Source organism: Leucoraja erinacea, chromosome 1, assembly GCF_028641065.1.
Source record: "Leucoraja erinacea ecotype New England chromosome 1, Leri_hhj_1, whole genome shotgun sequence".
NCBI classification, from domain to species: domain Eukaryota; kingdom Metazoa; phylum Chordata; class Chondrichthyes; order Rajiformes; family Rajidae; genus Leucoraja; species Leucoraja erinaceus.
This window is the reverse complement of record NC_073377.1, coordinates 102,338,262-102,360,476: the sequence shown is the minus strand read 5'-3', so window position 1 is coordinate 102,360,476 and position 22,215 is coordinate 102,338,262. Positions and strand designations below refer to the sequence as shown.

Here is a 22,215-nt window from a genome sequence, read left to right as displayed (position 1 = left end):
GAATTTGTGCGATGTCCCAGATATCAGTTACTCTTCCCCAAAACTCAACCTGAAACTGCAGTTAATTGTATACATAATTGCAGTTTCCTTCTGAATCCCTCTGAATTCATTCTGCAGCTTGCCTTTAGAAGATTTGATATATCATCACAACTGGTTGTCATGCTTAACTCCTTTTTATTTATTTTTATTCTGTGGCTGTCCTAATAAATGGAGATATGAATTGCAGTTAATTGAAATTGTAGTTTGTTTCAAGCATCAGCAGTTGGAAATTAGAATTTGTTCAATGCTCTTTTCCTCAATAAAATATAGTTGATTGATTACTCTTAACCCCCATCCTTTCTTAAAAAATAGTGCTGCCTTTGCAGTTCCCCAATCCATTGGGACCTTTCCAGTGTAGAGTTTTGGAAGATCTTGACCGGAATATCCACTATTTCTGCAGCAATCCTAGGATATAGGTTATCAGGCCAGTGGATTTATCAGCTATTCATCTCAGTAGTTTGCCTGGTACTTTATCTTTATTGATATTGTTTTAAGTTCCCCCTGCTCTTGCCCCGTTATTATCATCCATTTTCGAAATGCCTTTTTGATCTACAAAAGTGAAGTAGAAATACAATATGTATTCAAACATTTTTATTTTCCATATTATTGCTTCCACAGGGAGTACTTTGTCAAGCTTGTTAAAATCCTTGGGCTAGATGGACTCCATCATATGTGGTCTGCTCATTGCATCTTTGGCCTTCATTGTACGACCTTAGAAAATTTAACCAGATGGTCAAACACAATCTTCCGCTAGCAAATGTTGATTGTGATTAACCAGTTCTTCTTTAAGGACTGGCATCATGACCCAGGAGATGGTTCTGTTAGTTCACAACTCCAGACTCCAACTCCACTATGATGCCGATCTCTGATCTTCTCCATGTGGAGTTTGCACATTCTCTCCATGACTGTCTGAATTTCTTATGGATGGTCTGGTTCCAAAGACAACAGGAATCTTTCACAGTGGGGAGGCAGTGATGAGCATATGAGGGAGAAATGCAATTTACAGGAGAACAGAGAAATGAAGAGCGAAGGAACGGGACGATTGGGAATGCTGCCTGGGATGAGTCGTGGATTAGTAGCCTGCAGATTGAAAATTATTTTGCAAGGATATTAAGAATGTATCATTCTTCATTCAATGATACATGACATGCACTAGTTTCTCGTCAATTGGTCTTTGCAATAAGGGTTTATTTGCCGAAAAGAATATAAATCTACATTCAAGTCTTGTTTTTCTGAAGAAATTATAAACTTTTGAGACGAGGAAACATAGTTTATACTGCTTTCTCCTTTGACAAATGGGAGGAGGGACGTGACTGAGGAGTAATATGGTCAACAAGCTAAAAGAGTGCGAAGGTTTTATATAAGGGAACTGAACATTAGATATATTCATTCTTAACTAGATTTTGGGAAGAAACTAAGTATTGATTTAAATTTGTTTTTTTAGTTTAGTTTATATTCACGTATAAATGGTACAGTGAAAAGGTTTTTTTGTGGCATGGGCATGCTATCCAGTCAGCTGCTTGTGCACATTGTGTTGATATTGGTATACATGAGTAACAAATGATGGTTTTAGAATCTTTCCACAATTTCATCAATTGACAATATTATTCCATATGTTTCCTCCTGTTTTGGAGTTTGATTTTTTTTCTCTCAAATTAATTGGTGAAGATTTTAGCTCTAAACTTCTAAATCCCGCAGTATTGGGAATTCTCGGCACACCTATACCAAGGCAAAGTTAAATAATTTTATCAGTAATTTACATCAACTAGAAATATTTCATCTTATTTCCTTCACAACTTTCCTTTTGCTGTTTTGTGAAATTATTACAGTCAAATTTTATAGGATCCTTTAATGACGTTTGGGTTTTCACAGATGTTTTAAAACTATACATCCCAATAGTTGAAAATTATTTTAAGATGAAACTGAAGATTACATAGGATGTTGTGATACAAATAGCTAACAAAACAAGCACGTTGAATGGGGACACATTGTAAGCAGATATGTAACTTTTCCTGCTTTGAGTACCTTTTTTTCATCACTGAATCCTTTCTTTTTCTTATTTTCAGATCTTGGATGAAGAAGTTCAAGGGGATTTCTATGTCTCTACTCCTGATATGGTATCCAAACTAGTGCCTCTCAAAAACAAGCTAAGGAAAAAATTTCCCAAGAACAAACGGGGTAACAAAATAATGACTACATTCATATGCTCGTGTATCAGGAATGAAAATGTGAGAATATACAAGTCCACTGGAGAGTTAATATAAAATTACCCTTTGTGATACTTCCCTTCAGAAACTAACAAAGCCCCAAGAAGATTGCTAAATGATTCTTACTCAAATGGCTAAACCACACTTCCTATTATAGTTGAAACCAGCTCCAAGCTTTCTTCCTGATAATTAGAACCAAACTCTAGTGTAAAAGGAAATGGTCATTCACTGTTTTGGGGTTTGCTTTGATGTTATTTGAAAATGTGAAACTAACAACCAAAACCATTGATTTGATTGTGATGCACCTGCTTTTAAGATGCAGCATTTGTTGTGATATATTGATCAGCGTACTAATTTTGTATTCAAAAACTTATCAATATACTTGAATTCAGATTTTTATTTTGACTTCATTCTCCAAAACTGATTTTCATATTTAGCATGTTCATGCTATGCTCTTCTAACTAAATTTATGTATATAATTTTATAATGGTTCCAACACTGATAGTTCAGGGCATTGTAATCTACATCCCTCCAGTCTACTGAATCTGCAGTGGTATGCAATTTCAAACATTTAAAGGAATCCTTGTGCATAACTAATGTTAAAGGCAAAACAATTTATGGTAATGTACTTGGAATTTGAGGCAGAAGTGCTATTTTAGTATGGGGGGAAAAATCTTTTATCAGAAATTTACTGATATTCAATCTCCTGGATGTACTAACTTATTTGTTCTCATTTAAAAATATTGCAGCAGGTTTTTGCTGTTGGAATTTAAATAAAACATGTTATAATTAAATGCAGCAAGCTCAGTATACTTATTCGCATTTTCTGTAATTTTGTATCCAGGCTCTGTAGGACACAATATTCCTGAAATGATAAAAGTATTTCAAACTGGCCATGAATATCAGGTGGAGCGTGATTGTTTTGTTCTATCCAAAGTGGGAACGGTGAGTTATTTTACTTATTTTACACCCTTCACTTGAAATTGAAGTCTGATTATCTGACGATGTCTGCCTGTCACATACTGTACTTCTATGTTGCAACTGCAATACCTGGTGCTCGGTGTCCTTTGAAGCAATAGAACATCTGACCCTGTTAGGCAGACTAACTCTGTGGTGGAAATGGGGCGATGCAGTGGTAGAGTTGCTGCCTGACAGCGGCAGATACTCGGGTTTAATCTGATGATGGGTGCCGTTTGTACTTTCTTCCTGTGACCGCATGGGATTCCTCCAGGTGCTCCGTTTTCCTCTCACACTCCAAAGACATACAAGTTTGTAGATTAATTGGCTTTGGTAAAAATTGTAAATTGTCTCTAGTATGTCGGATAGTGCTAATTGCTTGTCAGCACGGTCTCGGTGGGTCGAAGGGTCTGTTTCCATGCTGTATCTCAAGTCTAAATCCATGCCATTTATTGTTCATTGGCACTCATGGCAGGGCACGTGGCTCGTATCCCATGAGCTGATGATATCAGCATTAATGCCATCCAAACCCCACATGTAGAGGTCGTCATAGATTTGTTCAAGCAACAATTGTGAATGGGATTTGGTTAATGTTCATTTATTGCTATAATGCTGGCAATTATATAATTACATGTCGTAATCAGACCTGAGTAAGTTACAAATTGATCTGTGCTATTTATTTTACTATTTCATTGAGCCATTATTTCAAAAGCAACTGGCAGCTTCAGGACAAATTACAGAGATGATTGATGTGATGATGATTTAAAGATTATTGTTTTAATGTTTGGCAGATATTCTGGCTTATAACCTTTTGGAAGAACTAACATCCTTTCGAAATGATTTTTCTGGCTGTTATAGTCGGAGCCTTTAAAACATTATTTGTGGCGCTAATATGAATTGTGTAATAAAAACTGGATAAGACTGAAAACATTCAGCAGGTTAGGCAATAGCTGTGGAAAGATAAATAGTCAGTTTTGGTTCTATGACCCCTTATAAGAACGGGGAAAAAGATACAAATTGGTTTAATAAGGTGTGGCAGAGATGTGTAGATCAGAAAGTATTCCTAATAAGGAATAGCTTAATGATGGTGGTTACCAGCACGTGAAGCTTCATCATTTGTGTAATATGTTGCTAATGATAAGCCATTATCAAAGGTAAAGTGTGTGGTTGTGGACGCAAGTCTTGGCCACCACATAGTTGAAGACTACAAGGGAAGGAAACCATTGTGGTTGAACAAAACAAAAGCACAGGTGAAAATCCATCCAGAAACCAGAGGATAACTTCAAGGTTAACATTCCTGGAAGAGATGTGGTATTGAATTTAACAATAAATATATATTTTTTAATAAACTGCAGATGCTGAAAATATGAAATAAAAACAAAAAATGCTGGGGGGAAAAAACTCAACATCTCAGGCAGGATCCATGGAAAGAGAAACAGTCAACATTTCAGGTTTGCAACCCTCCATCAGAACTGGGAAAGAGGAAGATACAAGTCAGTTTAAGCAGATGGAGATACAAGAGTTTAGAAGGAATGGGTGACGTTTCAGATCTAGACCCTTCTTCTGTCTCGACCCAAAAACGTCACCCATTCCATCTCTCCAGCAATGCTACCTGTCCTGAGTTACCCCAGCATATTGTCTCATCTGCAGTTTCTTTCTCCAAGTTAGTTTAAGCAGACAGAGATACAAGTTAGTTTATGTAGAGATGTGTATCTCTCGGTTCCCTCTCCCCTGACTCAGTCTGAAGAAGGGTCTTGATCTGAAATGTCACCTATTCCTTTTTTCTAGAGTTCTTGCCTGACCCGCTGAGTTAGACCAGCTTTTTGTGTTTATCTTCCATAATCCTAATTGTCCTGCATGTCTACAGAACCCGATAACTTAACGGGAATCAAGAAAGCAGCAGATGCTGATAATCTGAAATTAAAAACAGTAAGCGTTGGAAAGCCTCAGCAGGTCAGGCAAGAACTGTTGAAAGAGAAAAGATTAACATTTCAGGTTTGTGACCCCTTGTGAAATTAATTCCTTATGCTCAGATGTTACATGACCTGCTAAGTGTTTGCTAATTAAATGTTTAATGATTAGGTTTTATATGTGCACATATGATATACAGGTTAAAAGTGCATATAAAGCAAACATTTTAGATAGACCCATCGTCGGATTTTGATTTGAAATATACCAGTTGTGTAAAGTAAGGAGTAATGTGTTCATATGTTTAAGGTGGGTGTATCATTAGATTGTGAGCACTGATAATTGTTTCATTAATAGTCTCCAAACTTATGAGTTTGTGTTGGGTGAGCTGTCTTGTGGGGATGAATAATTTCATAACTTGAGGATTGATTATGTGGAATGAGAAGAAAATGTAATAGAATACTTGGATAACAGCAATACATTAATGATTCTTATTCATGAAAATGATTTCAAAAGTTGCTTAACATTAGGTATAGGGACAAGTATTGCATCTCCTGTGGTTACAAATGAAAGTACCAGGGGAGGGGGTGGTTTGGATGGGAAGGGATGAGCTAACCAGGAAGCTGCGGAAGGAAATCGGCTCTGTGGAAAGGGGAAGAGATGGGAAGATGTGGGAAGATGTGGGTAGTGGTGGGATCCCATTCTGGGTGGTGAAATGCCAGAGGATTATGTGCTGTATGCGACGGCTGATGGGGCGAAAGTTGCGGACTAGAGGGACTCTGTCCCTGTTGCGATGGTGTATGGTCTTTTTGACTGGAAAACACGCAACAAAAAACTAAAGATGGCTTTGACACTGCAGTAGTCATCTTAATCTTAGTATTATTATCACTGCGTTATGGTGAATTGAAGTACTGCAATGAGAATTAACATAAAGGATTTGAGCTCAATTAATTAATAGTCATCTATCTTTGGGATAACGTTATGGTCAGCACCGCGAAGGTGCAACATTATTTTAATACACAGAGTTGACATTGTGACAAATTATTACGTAAAATCGATAATAGATGACATATTCTGATTTCATTTTATGAAGTTCAACACTCATAGTGTCATCGATATGTTATTTGAATAGGGATTAATTACTCGGAAGGTTTAGCTTAGTCCAAGAATAATGTGGTTTGGGGAAATGCATGTGCAATTATTTTTTGAAGGTATCACAAAGAGAGAATGTATGTGGAAAATAAACATCTCAAAAGAGTCATAAGGAATAGGAGTAGAAATTGTCCAGTCAGCCCATCAAGTCTACTCCACCATTCAATCATGGCTGATCGATCTCCCCCTCCTAATCCCATTCTCCTGTCTTCTTCCCATAACCTCTGATACCTGTACTAATCAAGAATCTATCTATCTCTGCCTTAAAAATATTCACTGACATGGCCTCCACAGCCTTCTGTGGCAAAGAATTCCACAGATTCGCCACCCTCTGACTAAAGAAATTTCTGCTCATCTTTGTAAAAGAACATCTTTTAATTTTGAGGCTTTGACCTCTAGTCATAGATTCTCCACATCCACTCTATCCAAGCCTTTCACTATTCTGTATGTTTCAATGAGCCCCCTCCCTCTCATTCTTCTGAGCTCCAGCGAGTACAGGCCCAGTGCTGACAAACACTCATCATAGGTTAACCTACTCATTCCTGGGATAATTCTTGTAAACCTCCACTGGACCCTGTCCAGAACCAGCACATCTTTCCTCAGATATGATGCCCAAAATTACTCACATTATTCCAAATGCAGCCTGACCAGCACCTTATTAGAGCCTCAACATTACATCCCTGTTTTGGTATACAAACCCTCTTGAAATAAATGCTAGCATTGAGTTTGCTTTCTTTACTACCAATTTGACTTGCAGATTAACTTTTTGGAAATCCTGTACCAGTACTCCCAAGTCCCTTTGCACCTCTGATTTCTGGATTCAAACCCCATTTAGAAAATAGTTTATGCCTTTACTCCTACTATCAAAATCCATGTCTCCACACTTTGCTCCACTATATTCCATCTGCAACTTCTCTGCCCATTCTCCCAACCTGTCCAGTTCCTTCTTCAGAGTCCCTGCTTTCTCTACACTACTTGCCCCTCCACCTATTTCCATATCATCTGCAAACTTTGCCACAAAGCTTTCAATCCCTTCGTCCAAAACATTAATATACAATGTGAAGAGTAGTGGCCTCAGCATCGACCCTTGCGGAACTGCACTAGTCACTGGCAGTCAACCAATCAAAGCACCCTTTATTGCCACTCTTTGTGTCTAGTGTCTACCCTTTGAAACCGTGGGCTCTCCTCTTCCTAAGCAGCCTAACATGTGGCACCTTATCAAAGGCTTTCTGAAATTCTAAGCAAACAACATTTATTGACCCTCCTTTGTCTGTCCTGCTATTTACAAAGAATTCCAGCAAATTTGTCAAGCAAGGCCTCCACAAAGTGGGAGAGTCTAGAACTAGAGGTCATAGCCTCAGAATTACAGGAAGTTCTCTTAGGAAGGAGATGAGGAGAAATTTCTTTAGTCAGAGGATAGTGAATCTGTGGAATTCTTTGCCACAGAAAGCTGTAGAGGTAAGTCAGTGGATATTTTTAAGGCAGAGATAGATAGATTCTTGATTCATACGTTATTATGGGGAAAAGGCAGGAAAATGGGGTTAGGAGGGAAAGATCGATCAGCCATGATTGATAGGCGGAGTCGACTTGATGGGCCGAATGGCCTTTTTCTACTCCTATTCCTTATGACCTTATGACAAAGTAATGCTGACTTTGGCCTTTTTATCGTGAACCTCTGTACTCCCTAACATCATCCTTCATAATGGACTCTAAAATCTTCCCAACCACTGAAGTCTGACTAACTGGCCTATAGTTCCCATTATTCTGCCTTGCTCCCTTTTTGTGCAGCGGGGTAATATTGGCCCATGAGTCTTGACACGTGCTTCATCTAGCATTGAAAATAACAACTGTGTTTAATTGGGAGGTGTATTTGGTTCTTCATAGCCTTGACGAATTGACATTGAAGTCACAGAAGCTTGACAAAATGGAAAGGACATTGATTTTTGATGTTATTTGGCTATAGTTCTTTCTGTCATTGTGTATATATTTTACTTTTGTTTTCAATTTTCCGTAAAGCACAGAAAAATCACCCTATTGGAAATATGCCTTTACCACCTAAAGAACTTTCATAACATGTGACCCAAACAATTGACAGATAATATTGAAGATATGTTTCAGAATAATTGCAGGAAAAATAGTGGTGGTGTGCTGTTTAAATTGTTTGGATGCTAGAATACTTCACCAGTGGCACTGATAGTGGTAGGTTTAAGTACTGCAGCTTATTTTCATTTCTGGTTATCAGCTCCTCAGTTCTCAAAGGCATTAAAGGCATGCTCACAAAGGATAGGGGAGTTCTCCTGCCCCACAACAAGGATGTGGATGTTGTTTGTGAACTTTCTTTGCCTGTAAAAGATTATATTATTATTGTAATTCACACTGATAGATTTTAGTGCAAGATTGATATATTATAATTTCACAGCATATTTAACGGTGGATTCAGATTCAATTCATATAATTTATTTAGTCAACATATATGTGCCTATTTATGAATTTTATAATAATTTAGATTAAATGTTAATTTTATAAGTTTTCCAAACACCATTTACTTCACACTCCTTTGAAGCATCCATTAGCAAGCATCAAATTTCAAGCCACATCAAAATTGATCCAAATCTATATTGCAGTTTTGTGCTAAGATTCTTTGTTCAGTGAAATATTTCTTCAACATTATCACAAATCCTTTAGGAGTTATATGATGGGCATAATTTTAAGATGCACTAGACTAAGTGCAGACCCGTTGGGTCTGCTCCACAATGTGGGGGTCCAGGGGTGGGTGAATCGCCCCGTGTGGGGGTGGGGGTCAGGGGGTTGAATCACGACATATGGGGGTCGGGGTCTGGTGCCAGTGCAGTGCGGTCAGTGACCCTGGGTGGGCGGAGGGACCAGACTATCCGCTGCTGCAGCTGACGGACAGCACTGACCCCGGGGGGGATAGTGGGGGCTGCCCCGAGGGATCCACTCCTTCTGCGTCTTACACCGGGTGTCTGAGTGTCCCTTGCTGCTCGAGTTCAGAGCGCTCAGTCACCCTCCAGCCCAATGCGGTCGTGGGCCGGGAGTTGCCCTCAATCCGCCGGCACGCTGCTCTTTCGCAAGTCGGTCACAAAAAACATTTGTATCTTCTCTCTGTCCTTGAGCAGCAGTGATGTTGGTGTTTTTTCCCAGGTAAGAATGTACGTGTTGCGTGTGTAGTACTGCAGAAGTCTTGAGCGACTCCATGTGTCACGCCCTTTGACATGACCTTCTTTACAACATCCCTATTTAAATGCGGCCCTCTCCCTGACATCACTCGAAGCTGCTGCCCACCCACCCCTCCTTGCGGGGCTTTGTGACATCGCTTTGGAAGTGGGTTGAAAGATTTTCCTTTTAAAAACTTTGTTTTAGGTATTTTTTAAATGCTGTAACTTCGTAAATATAGGTGGAAATGCGACGGTAAGATGTTTATCGCCACCACGGGGAAAATGTAAGTAGGATGTGTAAAAATGGGAAGGCTGTGGCCTAGCGTTTGGAAGAAGATAGGAATTAACCGGATTGACACAGAGACACATCGTGGGCACAAACAACGGAAGACTTTTAGTTATATAGAGATTCTATCACCTGTTGATATTCATTAAGTTTTCTCCCAATCACTCCTTGGGTATGGTTTGAAATTGTCATCTCATTTTTGTAGTGAGAGCTGTTGCCATTGAGCACATAATATTACTTGATGACCTCACTCGTATTTCCAGGAAGTGTCAGTGGTTATTAGAGATCCAGATTCCACCTGTTTTTTTTAAATCTGCTTTCTCTACATCCGACATGTTGACACTAATTAGTATAGGTACAGTTGATCTGGATGACTCACTTTGGACATGGGAACTAACTTGAGATTTTGCTCACCTGAATCATTCAACTATCATCGACCAAGTCCAGATGCATATGAACGAAATTAAAATCAAACATTACAACATTAAATGTGATCAGGTTGATATGGTGTCAAATAGTGGGCCTAATCAGGGGATTCATCATTTCTGAAGATATAATATTTGTGATTTAGGGATGACTTTGTTGCAAAATGCTTCTGTCTTAATTAAAATACTTTATTTTACCTGGGTGTCATGGTACACCAGTCATTGAAGGTAGGCATGCAGGTGCAGCAGGCAGTAAAGAAAGCGAATGGTATGTTAGCTTTCATTGCAAAATGATTTGAGTATAGGAGCAGAGAGGTTCTACTGCAGTTGTACAGGGTCTTGGTGAGACCACACCTGGAGTATTGCGTACAGTTTTGGTCTCCAAATCTGAGGAAGGACATTATTGCAATAGAGGGAGTGCAGAGACGGTTCACCAGACTGATTCCTGGGATGTCAGGACTGTCTTATGAAGAAAGACTGTATAGACTTGGTTTATACTCTCTAGAATTTAGAAGATTGAGAGGGGATCTTATAGAAACTTACAAAATTCTTAAGGGGTTGGACAGGCTAGTTGCAGGAAGATTGTTCCCGATGTTAGGGAAGTCCAGGACAAGGGGTCACAGCTTAGGATAAAGGGGAAATCCTTTAAAACCGAGATGAGAAGAACTTTTTTCACACAGAGAGTGGTGAATCTCTGGAACTCTCTGCCACAGAGGGTAGTTGAGGCCAGTTCATTGGCTATATTTAAGAGGGAGTTAGATGTGGCCCTTGTGGCTAAGGGGATCAGGGATGGAGAGAAGGTATGGAGAGAAGGCAGGTACGGGATACTGAGTTGGATGATCAGTCATGATCATATTGAATGGCGGTGCAGGCTCGAAGGCCCGAATGGCCTACTCCTGCACCTAATTTCTATGTTTCTATTAAAAAAATTGAACAGCATTACTTTTAATGCAGTTTTACAGAGACGGGTTGTTGAGAAAAAAGACAGTTGTTAACTCAGACAGCGTTCGAGCCAGATTTTAGATTTCACAAGTATTAAAGTGTTCTCATCTCCAGTTCAGACATTTTTATTTTCATAAAAGCATAAATTTTCAATGTTGTGCGCACATTTGCACAGTTTGATTTAATGCAAAAATCAAGGCTCTGTAGTTGGGGGCAGCGTGGATCCTGGTTTGCATGTCTGTGGTGAGTTTGCTCGAATGGCAGAGGATTGATAATAGTCCATTTTATTATCTCAAACCAGAGGGCAAAATTGACTAGCTTTCACAATAATTGCTGTTGCAATCTTTGCTGAACATAAGACTATGAGTATTGGACTTGGACAAAATAGAGTTCATCGACATGCCACTGAATTGTAGAGTTGCTGTACTTCCATCAGAGAGAGAAAGAGCTTATTTAAACTGTAGCTATAAAGGCAATGTAATAGGGAGAAGCAGGGTTTAAAAAAAGAACTGCTGGATGAGTAGAAGACTGGAGAATGGAATGAAAATCTGAATGATAAACAATCAATAAGTTCAACATTTGTGGGATGAAGAACTATAAATTTAATTTAGTCCCTTATGGCTCTTATTTTATTCATGATGATGGTCCCATTGGTCGCATGCTTATTAGCTGTTCAATTGTGTTTCAGCTGGACATGCCAAAAGAACACATTACAGCTAATGTTGCAGAAATCATCAAGGATGTTTGTACCCAAAGACCAGTGAGTTTTGGTGAGTAAAGATATAAGTTTAGATAGGCACGGTTGGAACAAAGGCCAGAGATGAAAAGACTCGTGGATCTCCCGATTGTTAACTACTATAACTACTCTTTCGATTTCCACACTGATCTTTCTGTCCTGGGCCTCCTCTATTGCCAGAATGAGGCCACACCCAAACTGTAGGAACAGCATTTTGTATTCCCCTTGGGTAGCTTATAGCCCAACGGTATGAACATTTGAGTTCTCCAATTTTAGGTCACCCCTGCAACCTCTCCCACTCCCTAGGGCCGCACCTGATATTTCTTCCATCCCACTCCCCCTCCTACATTCTTTCCTCTGGCTTCACAATTCATAACTCTTCAATTGTTTTGTCTCACACTTTCTGTTTTAATCTTTGGGCTTTGTTCCAACCATCTGCTTATCACCCCCCCTCGCCTGTCTCTGCATATCACACTTGGTCCTGCCCCTCCTCTCTCCAAGCTTTATTACCCCACTCCCTCCCCCGCCCTTCAATCGGTCTAAATACGCGTCCTGACCAGAAACGTCACAATCCATGTTCTCCGGAGATGCTGCCTGACCCACTCAGTTACTCCAGCACTTTCTATCCAACTTTCAGATTCATTACTTGTGCAGCAATCCCCACTCAATGTGTATTTGTTAGAGTTCAGCTGTATACCACCTCAAAGTAGAGTAACTGCACTTCATTGTGAAAGGGCCTCTATATATTAAAAAAAGCAGATATGTTTACATCTTTTATTCTGAAGAAGGGTCCCAATCGACACATTGCCCATCCATGTTCTCCAGAGATGCTAGCTGACCTGCTGAGTTATTCCAGCGTTTTTGTTTTTTTCCTTTATTCTGAATACAAAGATATTTATTAAGGCAAAATTTGACAATTTTTGAAATGATTTGTAAATTCCCAGATTAGAAGGAATGATCAAATCTATAATAAATGTCAATTAATCTGTATTATATCTGGCTATTTTAGATTCTATTTCTTATTTTGAGATCAAATATCAATAAAACAAAAAAAAACATATTTTCAATGACTCAAATTAATAGTTTAGAATTTGCTATCTGTTTTAATATAAATTCTGGCTAATTTCAATTGTTTCCTTTTCCTTAGGTCCATTTGTTAGAAGAGCCATTATTTGCAGTGCAACCAGCGAGTCCTTGTTGTTTAAAGCAGAGCCTTTCTTGCCTCAAATAACAGAAGACAATGAAGAGAATCAGGAGCACAATGGTTAATTATTGATATTTTATGTACAGATGGACTGTTAAATATTGTTTTGCTTTGATATGACATGTTATGCAATAAATCTTTTAAATGTTACATCAGTTATGTTGAGTTTATTAGGTCATTAACTGCTTTCACAGTAGTTGTAGGAGCTGAACTCGAGTATATGCATCTTAATATTTATTTTAAAAGCCTACTTTCTGTTCCATGGAACTAATCCTTCCCAGTTTGCTCAATGGATCGGATTCTCTTTCAAAAGGTGGTAAAGATAGCCTGGAGAGAGTAGATCTGGAGAGGATGTTCCCAGTAGTGTTAGAGTCTAGGACCAGAGGGCACATCCTCTGAATAAAAGGATGTAACCTTTTAGAATGGAGATGAGGAATTTCTTTAGCCAGAGGGTGGTGTATCTGTGGAATTCATTGCCACCGACAGCAATTGATAGGCTCTTGATTAGTACGGGCACCAAAGGTACAGACAGAGGGCAGGAGAATGGGGTTGAGGGGAAAAAATAGATCTGCCATGATCAAATGGTGGAGTGGATTCAAACGGCTAAATGACCTAATGCTGCTCAAATGTCTTGTGGTCTAAATATTAGGATTCTGCAGGGTTAAAATTTTGCATTGAATGTAATGGAACATGAATATTATCAAAAATATATGTATATACTTCTTTGGAATACTACTCTAAAATATTTACAAACACATTTTTTTTATTTATTTTTTTTTTTATTTGTTCCGAACAAGTAAAGACATAAATAGGAATAAATAACAACAACAAAATCGAAATAGTCAAACAATTGGACATTCCAGGCAATATTTGCAAAGCAATGAAAAGCATAAAGCAAAATTTAAATGTCCAACACTTTTTCTTTACAAGCTCGAAAAGGAGTGAGAAGAAGAATAACTTATTTAATCTCACCCATTCTCCCTAAACCCTTCTTCCATATTTAATAATTAATCAATTAATCATAATAATACCCCAGACAATTTTTAGAGATGCATACAGACATATATATACATACAACTGATATACACATACAAGTACAGGTGCACAACCTTTTATCCGGTGTTCCGGAAACCGAAAAACTCCGAAAACCGGCCATTTTTTCCAGATGTCATCTGCGCACCAAAGCTCGCGTTTTGCGCCAAACTTGACCCGAAACGACCCACGGTCAACCCAGGTCTGTACTACTGTAGCGGCTGCCTCCTCCCCGGAGACCGGGAGATGCTTAAACATCTGTAAATCATTGCTTAAATGTTAGTCAGTTAGTTTGGAGGGCTTTTATGTGAAGGAGGGGTGAAGGGGTAAACTTTAATTCTTAGTCCCCTACCTGGTCGAAGAGGCGGGGAGCGGTCAATGCCTTACCGGGTCGCCGTGCAGTAAACTCCGCAGCGCTATGGCTGGTGGGGCTGCGGGCGGCGCCGGTTGTAGCTCCGACCCCGGCAACTCTACCCCTGGGTGCGAGGCGCTCCAAATTCAGCGCGGCCCGCGGCCGGACGCCCCAGCTCCGCGAATGTTGGGAGTCGGCGGCGTCGCAGCGCTGGGACACCAGCGGGGAGCGGGCAATGCCTTACCGGGTCGCCGTGCGGCAAGCTCCGGAGCGCTGTGGCCGCCGACCCAACATTCGCGAAGCGTCGCTGGATTTGGAGCCGCGCGCATAGATCCGGGGTCGGAGCTCCAACCGGCGCCGCCCGCGGCCCGGACGGAGCCCCCAGCTCCGCGAGGTCTCGCTAGGTAGGGGACCCGTTTTCCCCTTCACCCCTACTCCACCAACCACCACATAAAATCATCCATAATAACTGACTAACATTTATGCAATGATTCTCCCGGTCTCCGGGGAGGAGGCAGTCGCTCCAGACTTTTCAAGCCGCCCGCGCTACCTACCTAATCTACGCTAAAAATCTTCCATTCGGAAATCCGAAAATGTCCGAAATCCGACAAGTGTCTGGTCCCAAGGCTTTCGGATAAAAGGTTGTTCACCTGTAATATGTTAGAAGTAACCAAAAAACATAAATGAATAATAAATAAAATAATAAATAACATTAACCCCTGTTTGTCAACCATCCCCTTCATCCCTGTACCTTGTGAAAACAAGTTTTTTGTGTGTCATTTTGAACTGTTTGGACATTGCTTTAACTCCACATTCAAACTGTTCCACAATCCTACTCCACAGACCGAAATACAAAACGTTTTTCTGGTCGTGCGGACTCTTTGTACCTTAAAATTAAATATTCTTCTTAAATTATAACCCCCCACTCGCTCATTGAATAATTTTTGTATATTTCCAGGTAAGTTTTTATTTTTGGCCCTAAACATTATCTGTGCTGTTTTAAATGCAACCAAATCTTCTAATTTTAATAATTTTGACTGTAAGAATAATGAATTAGTGTGACCCAGATACCTGACATTGTGAATAATATGTATTGCTCTTTTTTGCAGAATAGTTAATGAATGCAGCGAACTTTTATAGTTATTGCCCCAGACTTCTGCACAGTCATTTAAATAGGGTAAGATTAGTGAACAGTAGAGAATGCGGAGTGATTTGTGATCCAGAACCTGCTTAACTTTGTGTAATACAGAAATGCTTTTTGACAGTTTGGATTGTACATGTTTAATGTGTAATTTCCAGCTGATTCTATCATCCATTATAACCCCAAGAAATTTATTTTCATGAACCCGTTCAATTTCAACCCCATTTATCTTTATATTTGCTTGTGTATTTGTTCTGCAATTACCAAATAACATTATTTTGGTTTTTCTCAAGTTTAATGATATTTTGTTCCTGTCAAACCATGTTTTCAGTTTGCCCATTTCTTTTGTTATTTTGTCCAGTAGTTGTTTTAAATTCTCCCCAGAACAAAAAAAATATTTGTGTCGTCTGCAAACAAGACCAGCCTCAAGGCATTGGACACATTACAAATGTCGTTTATATACATGATGAATAGTTTTGGATCCAACACTGACCCCTGGGGAACACCACAAGCAATGTCCAAACATGTAGAACTGTAGCTGCCCAGTTTCACAAACTGTTGCCTACTTAAATAGCTTTTTATCCAATCCAGTACTAGACCTCTGATGCCATACCTTTCTAATTTTTTAAATAAAATATCAAGATTGATCGTATCAAATGCTTTCTTTATATCAATAAATATCCCAGTTGCATATAGTTTATTGTCAATAGCGTTTGTGATATCTTCAATTGATTCTATTATTGCAAGTGATGTTGATCTGTTTGATCTGAATCCATATTGACTTTCAGTGATTAGTTTATGCTTTTCTACAAATATGTCTAGTCTATTGTTGAACATTTTTTCTAGTATTTTGGAGAATTGAGGGAGTAAATTGTCAATGTTTCGGCTCAAAACACTGCATCATGAAAATTGCCACAATCCGCAACAAATTACCACCTTGATCCAAAATTGATTAACTTTCAAAAATATATTTAGACTATTTTTTGAAGAGTCCTGTAGTGTACTTCTCTGAAAGCACTGCTCCAGTTCAGCAATTTCTTAAAGAGACTGATCACTGGCCTCTTCCTTTGTGCCAGCTATGGCTCCCAATGTTGAAAGGTTTTCCCCTTAAACGGCAGAGCAACCATCATCTCATTGAATGGTGGAGCAGACTTGAAGAGCCAAGTAGTCCGTTCTTACAAGTTTAGGACCTTTGTGTTACTCTTGGTCACACAGTACATGGTGCAAAGGATTGGTGATCTCAGCAAACTGCTTTAATCATTTTTGGATCAAGGTGGTAATAAGGTCTGGAGCAAAGTGCTTTAAGAGATCACAAGTGAGCATTGATAAGCGCTATTTAGTGGAATATGCCATTCCTAATGTGATGAAATGATGGTTGGCTGGATGGAATATGTCCTTTGTTGCGGATTGTGGCAATTTTCATGATGCAGTGTTTTGAGCCGAAACATTGACAATTCCTTTCCCCTCCACAGATGCCACTCAACCTTCTGAGTTCCAACAGCAGTTTTTTTTTTAATGCTGCAGGTTCCAACAACTGCAGTCTTGTGTCTGTGTTTCCATATTGCCACGTTATTTGAGCCATGTTAGATTACTTTGAATACCTTTTAATGATTTTACCTGACATCGTGTTGGTATTTGTTTTCATACTAGGATAGATACAAGTCTGCATTACTCTACATTACTCACAGATAGTACCAGTGATGTTTTGGGGACAGGCCACACATACTAGCTGTTGTTGAGGATCTGACATTTTCAATAAATAACAAGGATTAAGTCCCTAAATCCATTTGACCATTATCCATCTTGTTTTGCATTATTCAGTGCAGAAAAAAAACAGCCTAATGCTGTTACTTTCATACCTATTCTAAAACGGATTGTGATTTGGTTCGAAGAGTTTTTATCCTTGGCTGCTTCTGCGCTTCACTTTTCTGCATGCAACTGGGCTGGCTTTTACCTGGACCACTGCAGTGATTTATAAGGCCTGTTGTAAAAAGCTTTAAAGGGGATTTGTGAATCTTTGCTGGCCACAGAAGACATGCCAGATGACTGGAGAATAGCAAATGTATAATTTCTGTTCTGAATGGTGGCAAATAAAAGCCAGATGACTGTGGGTAATGTCAGTGGGCAGAAGGCTATTGGTAAAAATTCTGATAAATGGTAAAGGCAGGAATTAATCAAATATAGGCGTTTATTAGGGTGAAGAACTGTTCTGACCAATATGATTTAAATTTTCAGAGGTAGCAAAATGCATTGATAAAGGTAGTGTAGTTCGTGGTTTACATGCACTTCAGTAAGGCCTTTGACAAGCTCCCACATGGAAGGCTGGTACAAATGGTTAGGGTTTCACACAGAGAGTTGGAACTCTCTGCCTCGGAGGTCGGTGGAGGCAGGTTCTCTGGATGCTTTCAAGAGAGAGCTTGATAGGGCTCTTAAAGATAACGGAGTCAGGGGATATGGGGAGAAGGCAGGAACGGGGTGCTGATTGTGGATGATCAGCCATGATCACATTGAATTGGTGGTGCTGGCTCGAAGGGCCAAATGGCCTACTCCAGCACCTATTGTCCTACACCACTGTCATATCAGCTCCTCTGGGATTATGTCTACAGCATGTTTCTGGTCGTGAGCTGTATGCACAATTTCTGGGCATGTTCTACGATGTTCTAAAAATGTTAAAGAATTATCCGTTAATGGAAAGTAATGAAAGCAACACCTTATGTGAACAGGTCACCAATTACTGTTTCTTTAGAATGTATTGCTGGAAATCACCAGTAACTAAAGTAAATACGAGGGCAGGCAATTGAACTAGCTGCTTCCTCTCAAAATGGGTAAACAACTGGGGCTCCGGACAGATCAGTCATGGTCTTTTGTTCCAAAGTAATAAACTATTGGTTGTTGTGGTAACGATTGTTCAGTTTAAATACGGAAGACCATAAATTCTCGAGGTCTAACGCAGCCGTCATTAATTCCAGATTTTATAAGTCCACACGTAAGCTCTTGAGTTTTTTTCTTTTTAATTCAAAATCACAATTTTTGGTTAAGAAGGGACACCCGAATATCCTTATGAATGTCCATCTGAATGGTGCTAACTCTCCCCAGATTATCTGTTTCCCTTTCTGAACAGGATTGATTCTTGGTGTGGTGTATCTCTATAGTTAACAAGCACCCTCCAATTAATCATGTTAAGAGCCTGTCTCACTTGGTGATTTTTTCGGCGACTGCCGGCATCATTGACTGACGTATCAGGTCACCGAAAATTTGTGGCGTGATGCGCGTTGACGCGGCGTGATGACGTACGGCGCGCGGTGTTTTTTCAAGTGTCGCAACATTTTTTTGTCGCCGCTGGATTTTTAAATGTGCATTCATACCTACAATTTTTAAATCTTTTGGTGACACTGATATGACGCCAGCAGTCGCCATGAAAATGGCCAAGTGGGACAGGCCCTTTACTTACACTTCATGTGTGACCTTGGACAGTAAGTGCTCTGCAGCACTGGAAGAAAAAAAATGTCAGCAAATCACAATACCTGAAGGTGCATATAACAAATTCCCACATGTAATAATGACTTGAGGATATTTCTTTGACTATTATATATGTAATTTTGGCCAGGATGCTGAGTTTAATATTTCCCTTTAGTGAATGTGGGGAAACAGTAACATGTTTTCCATTTTCTAAGGTCATCATGGAAATAAATGATTGCTCTTGTAACTGAGTAATCACTGGCTGATATTCTTGCTCATTTGCCACAAGTGTCCTATATCTTTCAATGTATATTAAACTTGGAATTGGTGTAAGTGACAAATTCAACTTGCTCTGGAGGAAACTTGTCTGTCACCCTGGACTTTTATCCGCCGGAAGATCCACCTCTTCAATCAACAATTCCTGGCCCATCTGAACTCCACCAAGGACCTCAAATTATCCCGCCTCCAGGCCGCTCCCGACGCCCCGCAACACCCGCAGACTCCGGGCCCCAACTCTGCCCTGCATCGCCTGCCCGAGTCCCGCGACGCCATCTTGGCCACGAGGAGCGCCTTCAACACTCACCAGGACGCCGCCTTCACCGACCTCCACGTTGATGCCGCCGCCGACCCTCACCTGCCCACCAATGACGCCCAGCCTCGCCGCTACGGTAACTCGGACTTTCTTCCCCCCGCCGATTCCTCCGACCCTCGCCGCTCTCTGGGACAACCTAGCCTCATCGCCGCACCGGGCCTACCCTACGCCGCCGCCTCACCGGGCCTCCCCAATAACGCCGCCGGACCCGACCTACCGGGCATCGCCGCCGGACCCGACCCCGACCTACCGGGCATCGCCGCGGGACCGGGGCTTTCCCAGCATGGCCGCTGCACCGCACCCCGCTCATCTCGTCGCCTTCCCGGGCTGGCCGAGCCTTGCCGCCCCGCCGACCATCCGCCCACCGGGACCTCCCACACATCGCCCGCGGACCCCGACTCAACTGCCCATCGACTCCGAACATCAGGTCCGCTGACCCGCGCCACTGGACTCTCACCATCGGGTCCGCTGACCCGCGCCACTCCACCTCCCCCCAACAACCCACAGCCGTCGCCTTACCTGGAGCCTGGACTCTCCACTGGGCCTGAAGCCCTCACGCTGCTAACTCCCACTCTCCTGGGTTTGACTCCACTGGGTCCTAGTGCCAGTCGACCCAGCCTTGTCTCACCTAAGTGGCAGTTCGACTGAGTCTCCTCCCCCCCACCCCCTCTAACTGTAAGTCTCCTCCCCCCACCCCCTCTAACTGTTTGGCCCCTGCTCTTCCCCCCACCCACACCACAGCCCTCTCACCCCCCCACCCCCCCCCCCACCACCCCCACCACCCCCCACCCACCACACATCGCCTCGTCCCCCCTGCCTCCCTCCGGCCCAACCCCCATCCCTGTCGAGTGTTCACCATCCCCCCCGACCTCCCCCTCTCCAACACCGAACGGTCCGTCCTCAACAGAGGTCTTACCTTTGTCCCCCTCCGTCCCCACCTCAATGAATTCCGCGCCCACCACGACTTGGAGCGCTTCTACCGTCGCCTCCGCCTCACAGCTTTCTTCCATGGGAAGGAGTCCTCGCCCCCCACTGATGACCCCTTTTCCCGTCTCCAACGCACCCCCTCCTCGTGGAACCCCCCTCGTGGCCAATTTCCGGCTTTAGAACTTTTTATCAATAACTGCCGTCGCGACATCAACCGCCTCAACTTCTCCACTCCCCTGTCTCACTCCAATCTCTCACCACATGAACGTTCTGCCATCGACTCACTCCGCAACAACCCAGATTTGGTTATCAAACCCGCTGACAAGGGAGGTGCCGTGGTAGTCTGGCGCGCCGATCTCTACAAAGCTGAGGCCACGCGCCAACTATCGGACACCTCCTCCTACTTACCCCTGGACCATGACCCCATGACCCCACTGACGAGCACCAGGCCACCATCTCCAGCACCATCACCAACTTCATCCACTCCAATGCCCTACCCGACCGAGCCTCCAACCTCATCGTTCCCCAGCCCCGCACAGCCCGATTTTACCTTCTCCCTAAAATCCACAAACCTGATTGTCCCGGAAGACCCATTGTCTCCGCCTGTTCGTGCCCCACCGAACTCATTTCCAAATACCTTGACTCCATCCTATCACCCTTGGTTAAATCCCTCCCTACCTATGTTCAAGACACCTCAGACACTCTCCGTCGTCTCCGCGCATTCAATTCTCTAGGCCCTCACCCCCTCATCTTCACCATGGACGTCCAATCACTATACACCTCCATCCCCCACCACGATGGTCTCACAGCCCTCCGGTTCTTCCTCGACCAGAGAAGCAACCCATACCCAGCCACTGACACTCTCCTCCGCCTAGCGGAGCTGGTCCTTACCCTCAATAACTTCACGTTCGACTCCTCCCACTTCCTCCAAATACAAGGCGTAGCTATGGGCACACGCATGGGCCCCAGCTATGCCTGCCTATTTGTAGGTTACGTCGAGCAATCCTTGTTCAATACATACCAGGGCCCCATCCCCGACCTCTACCTCCGCTACATCGACGACTGCTTTGGTGCCACCTCCTGCACCCGCACACAACTGACTGACTTCATCCACTTCACCACTAACTTCCATCCGGCACTCAAATACACCTGGACCATTTCCGACACTTCCCTACCATTCCTTGACCTCACTATCTCCATTGCAGGTGATAGACTTCTAACCGACATACACTATAAACCCACTGACTCCCATGGCTATCTGGACTACACTTCTTCCCACCCTGCTTCCTGTAAGGACTCCATCCCCTACTCCCAATTCCTCCGTCTACGCCGCATCTGCTCCACGGATGAGGCGTTCCACACCAGGACATCTGAAATGTCCTCACTATTCAGGGAACGGGGGTTCCCCTCCTCCACCATAAATGAGGCTCGCACCAGGGTCTCTTCCATACCCCGCAACACTGCTCTCTCTCCCCATCCCCGCACTCGCAACAAGGGCCGAGTCCCCCTAGTCCTCACCTTTCACCCCACCAGCCGTCACATACAAAAAGTAATCCTCCGTCAGTTTCGCCACCTCCAACGTGACCCCACTACTCGCCACATCTTCCCATCTCCCCCCATATCTGCCTTCCGCAAAGACCGCTCCCTCCATAACTCCCTTGTCAATTCTTCCCTTCCCTC

General features: G+C 42.1%; 1 protein-coding gene across 1 annotated transcript in view; it reads left to right on the top strand.

The window, feature by feature from the left end:
- The window catches only part of mrpl1 (mitochondrial ribosomal protein L1), a 30,914-nt gene extending 17,732 nt beyond the window's left edge, over positions 1-13,182 (top strand). The window contains exons 6-9 of the mRNA XM_055640309.1: positions 2,106-2,217; positions 3,091-3,191; positions 11,781-11,862; positions 12,976-13,182. Coding sequence (XP_055496284.1) covers positions 2,106-2,217; positions 3,091-3,191; positions 11,781-11,862; positions 12,976-13,097 — 417 coding nt within the window. The 3' untranslated portion in view covers positions 13,098-13,182. The remainder of the gene's footprint in view (positions 1-2,105; positions 2,218-3,090; positions 3,192-11,780; positions 11,863-12,975) is intronic.
- Positions 13,183-22,215: the final 9,033 nt, after the last annotated feature.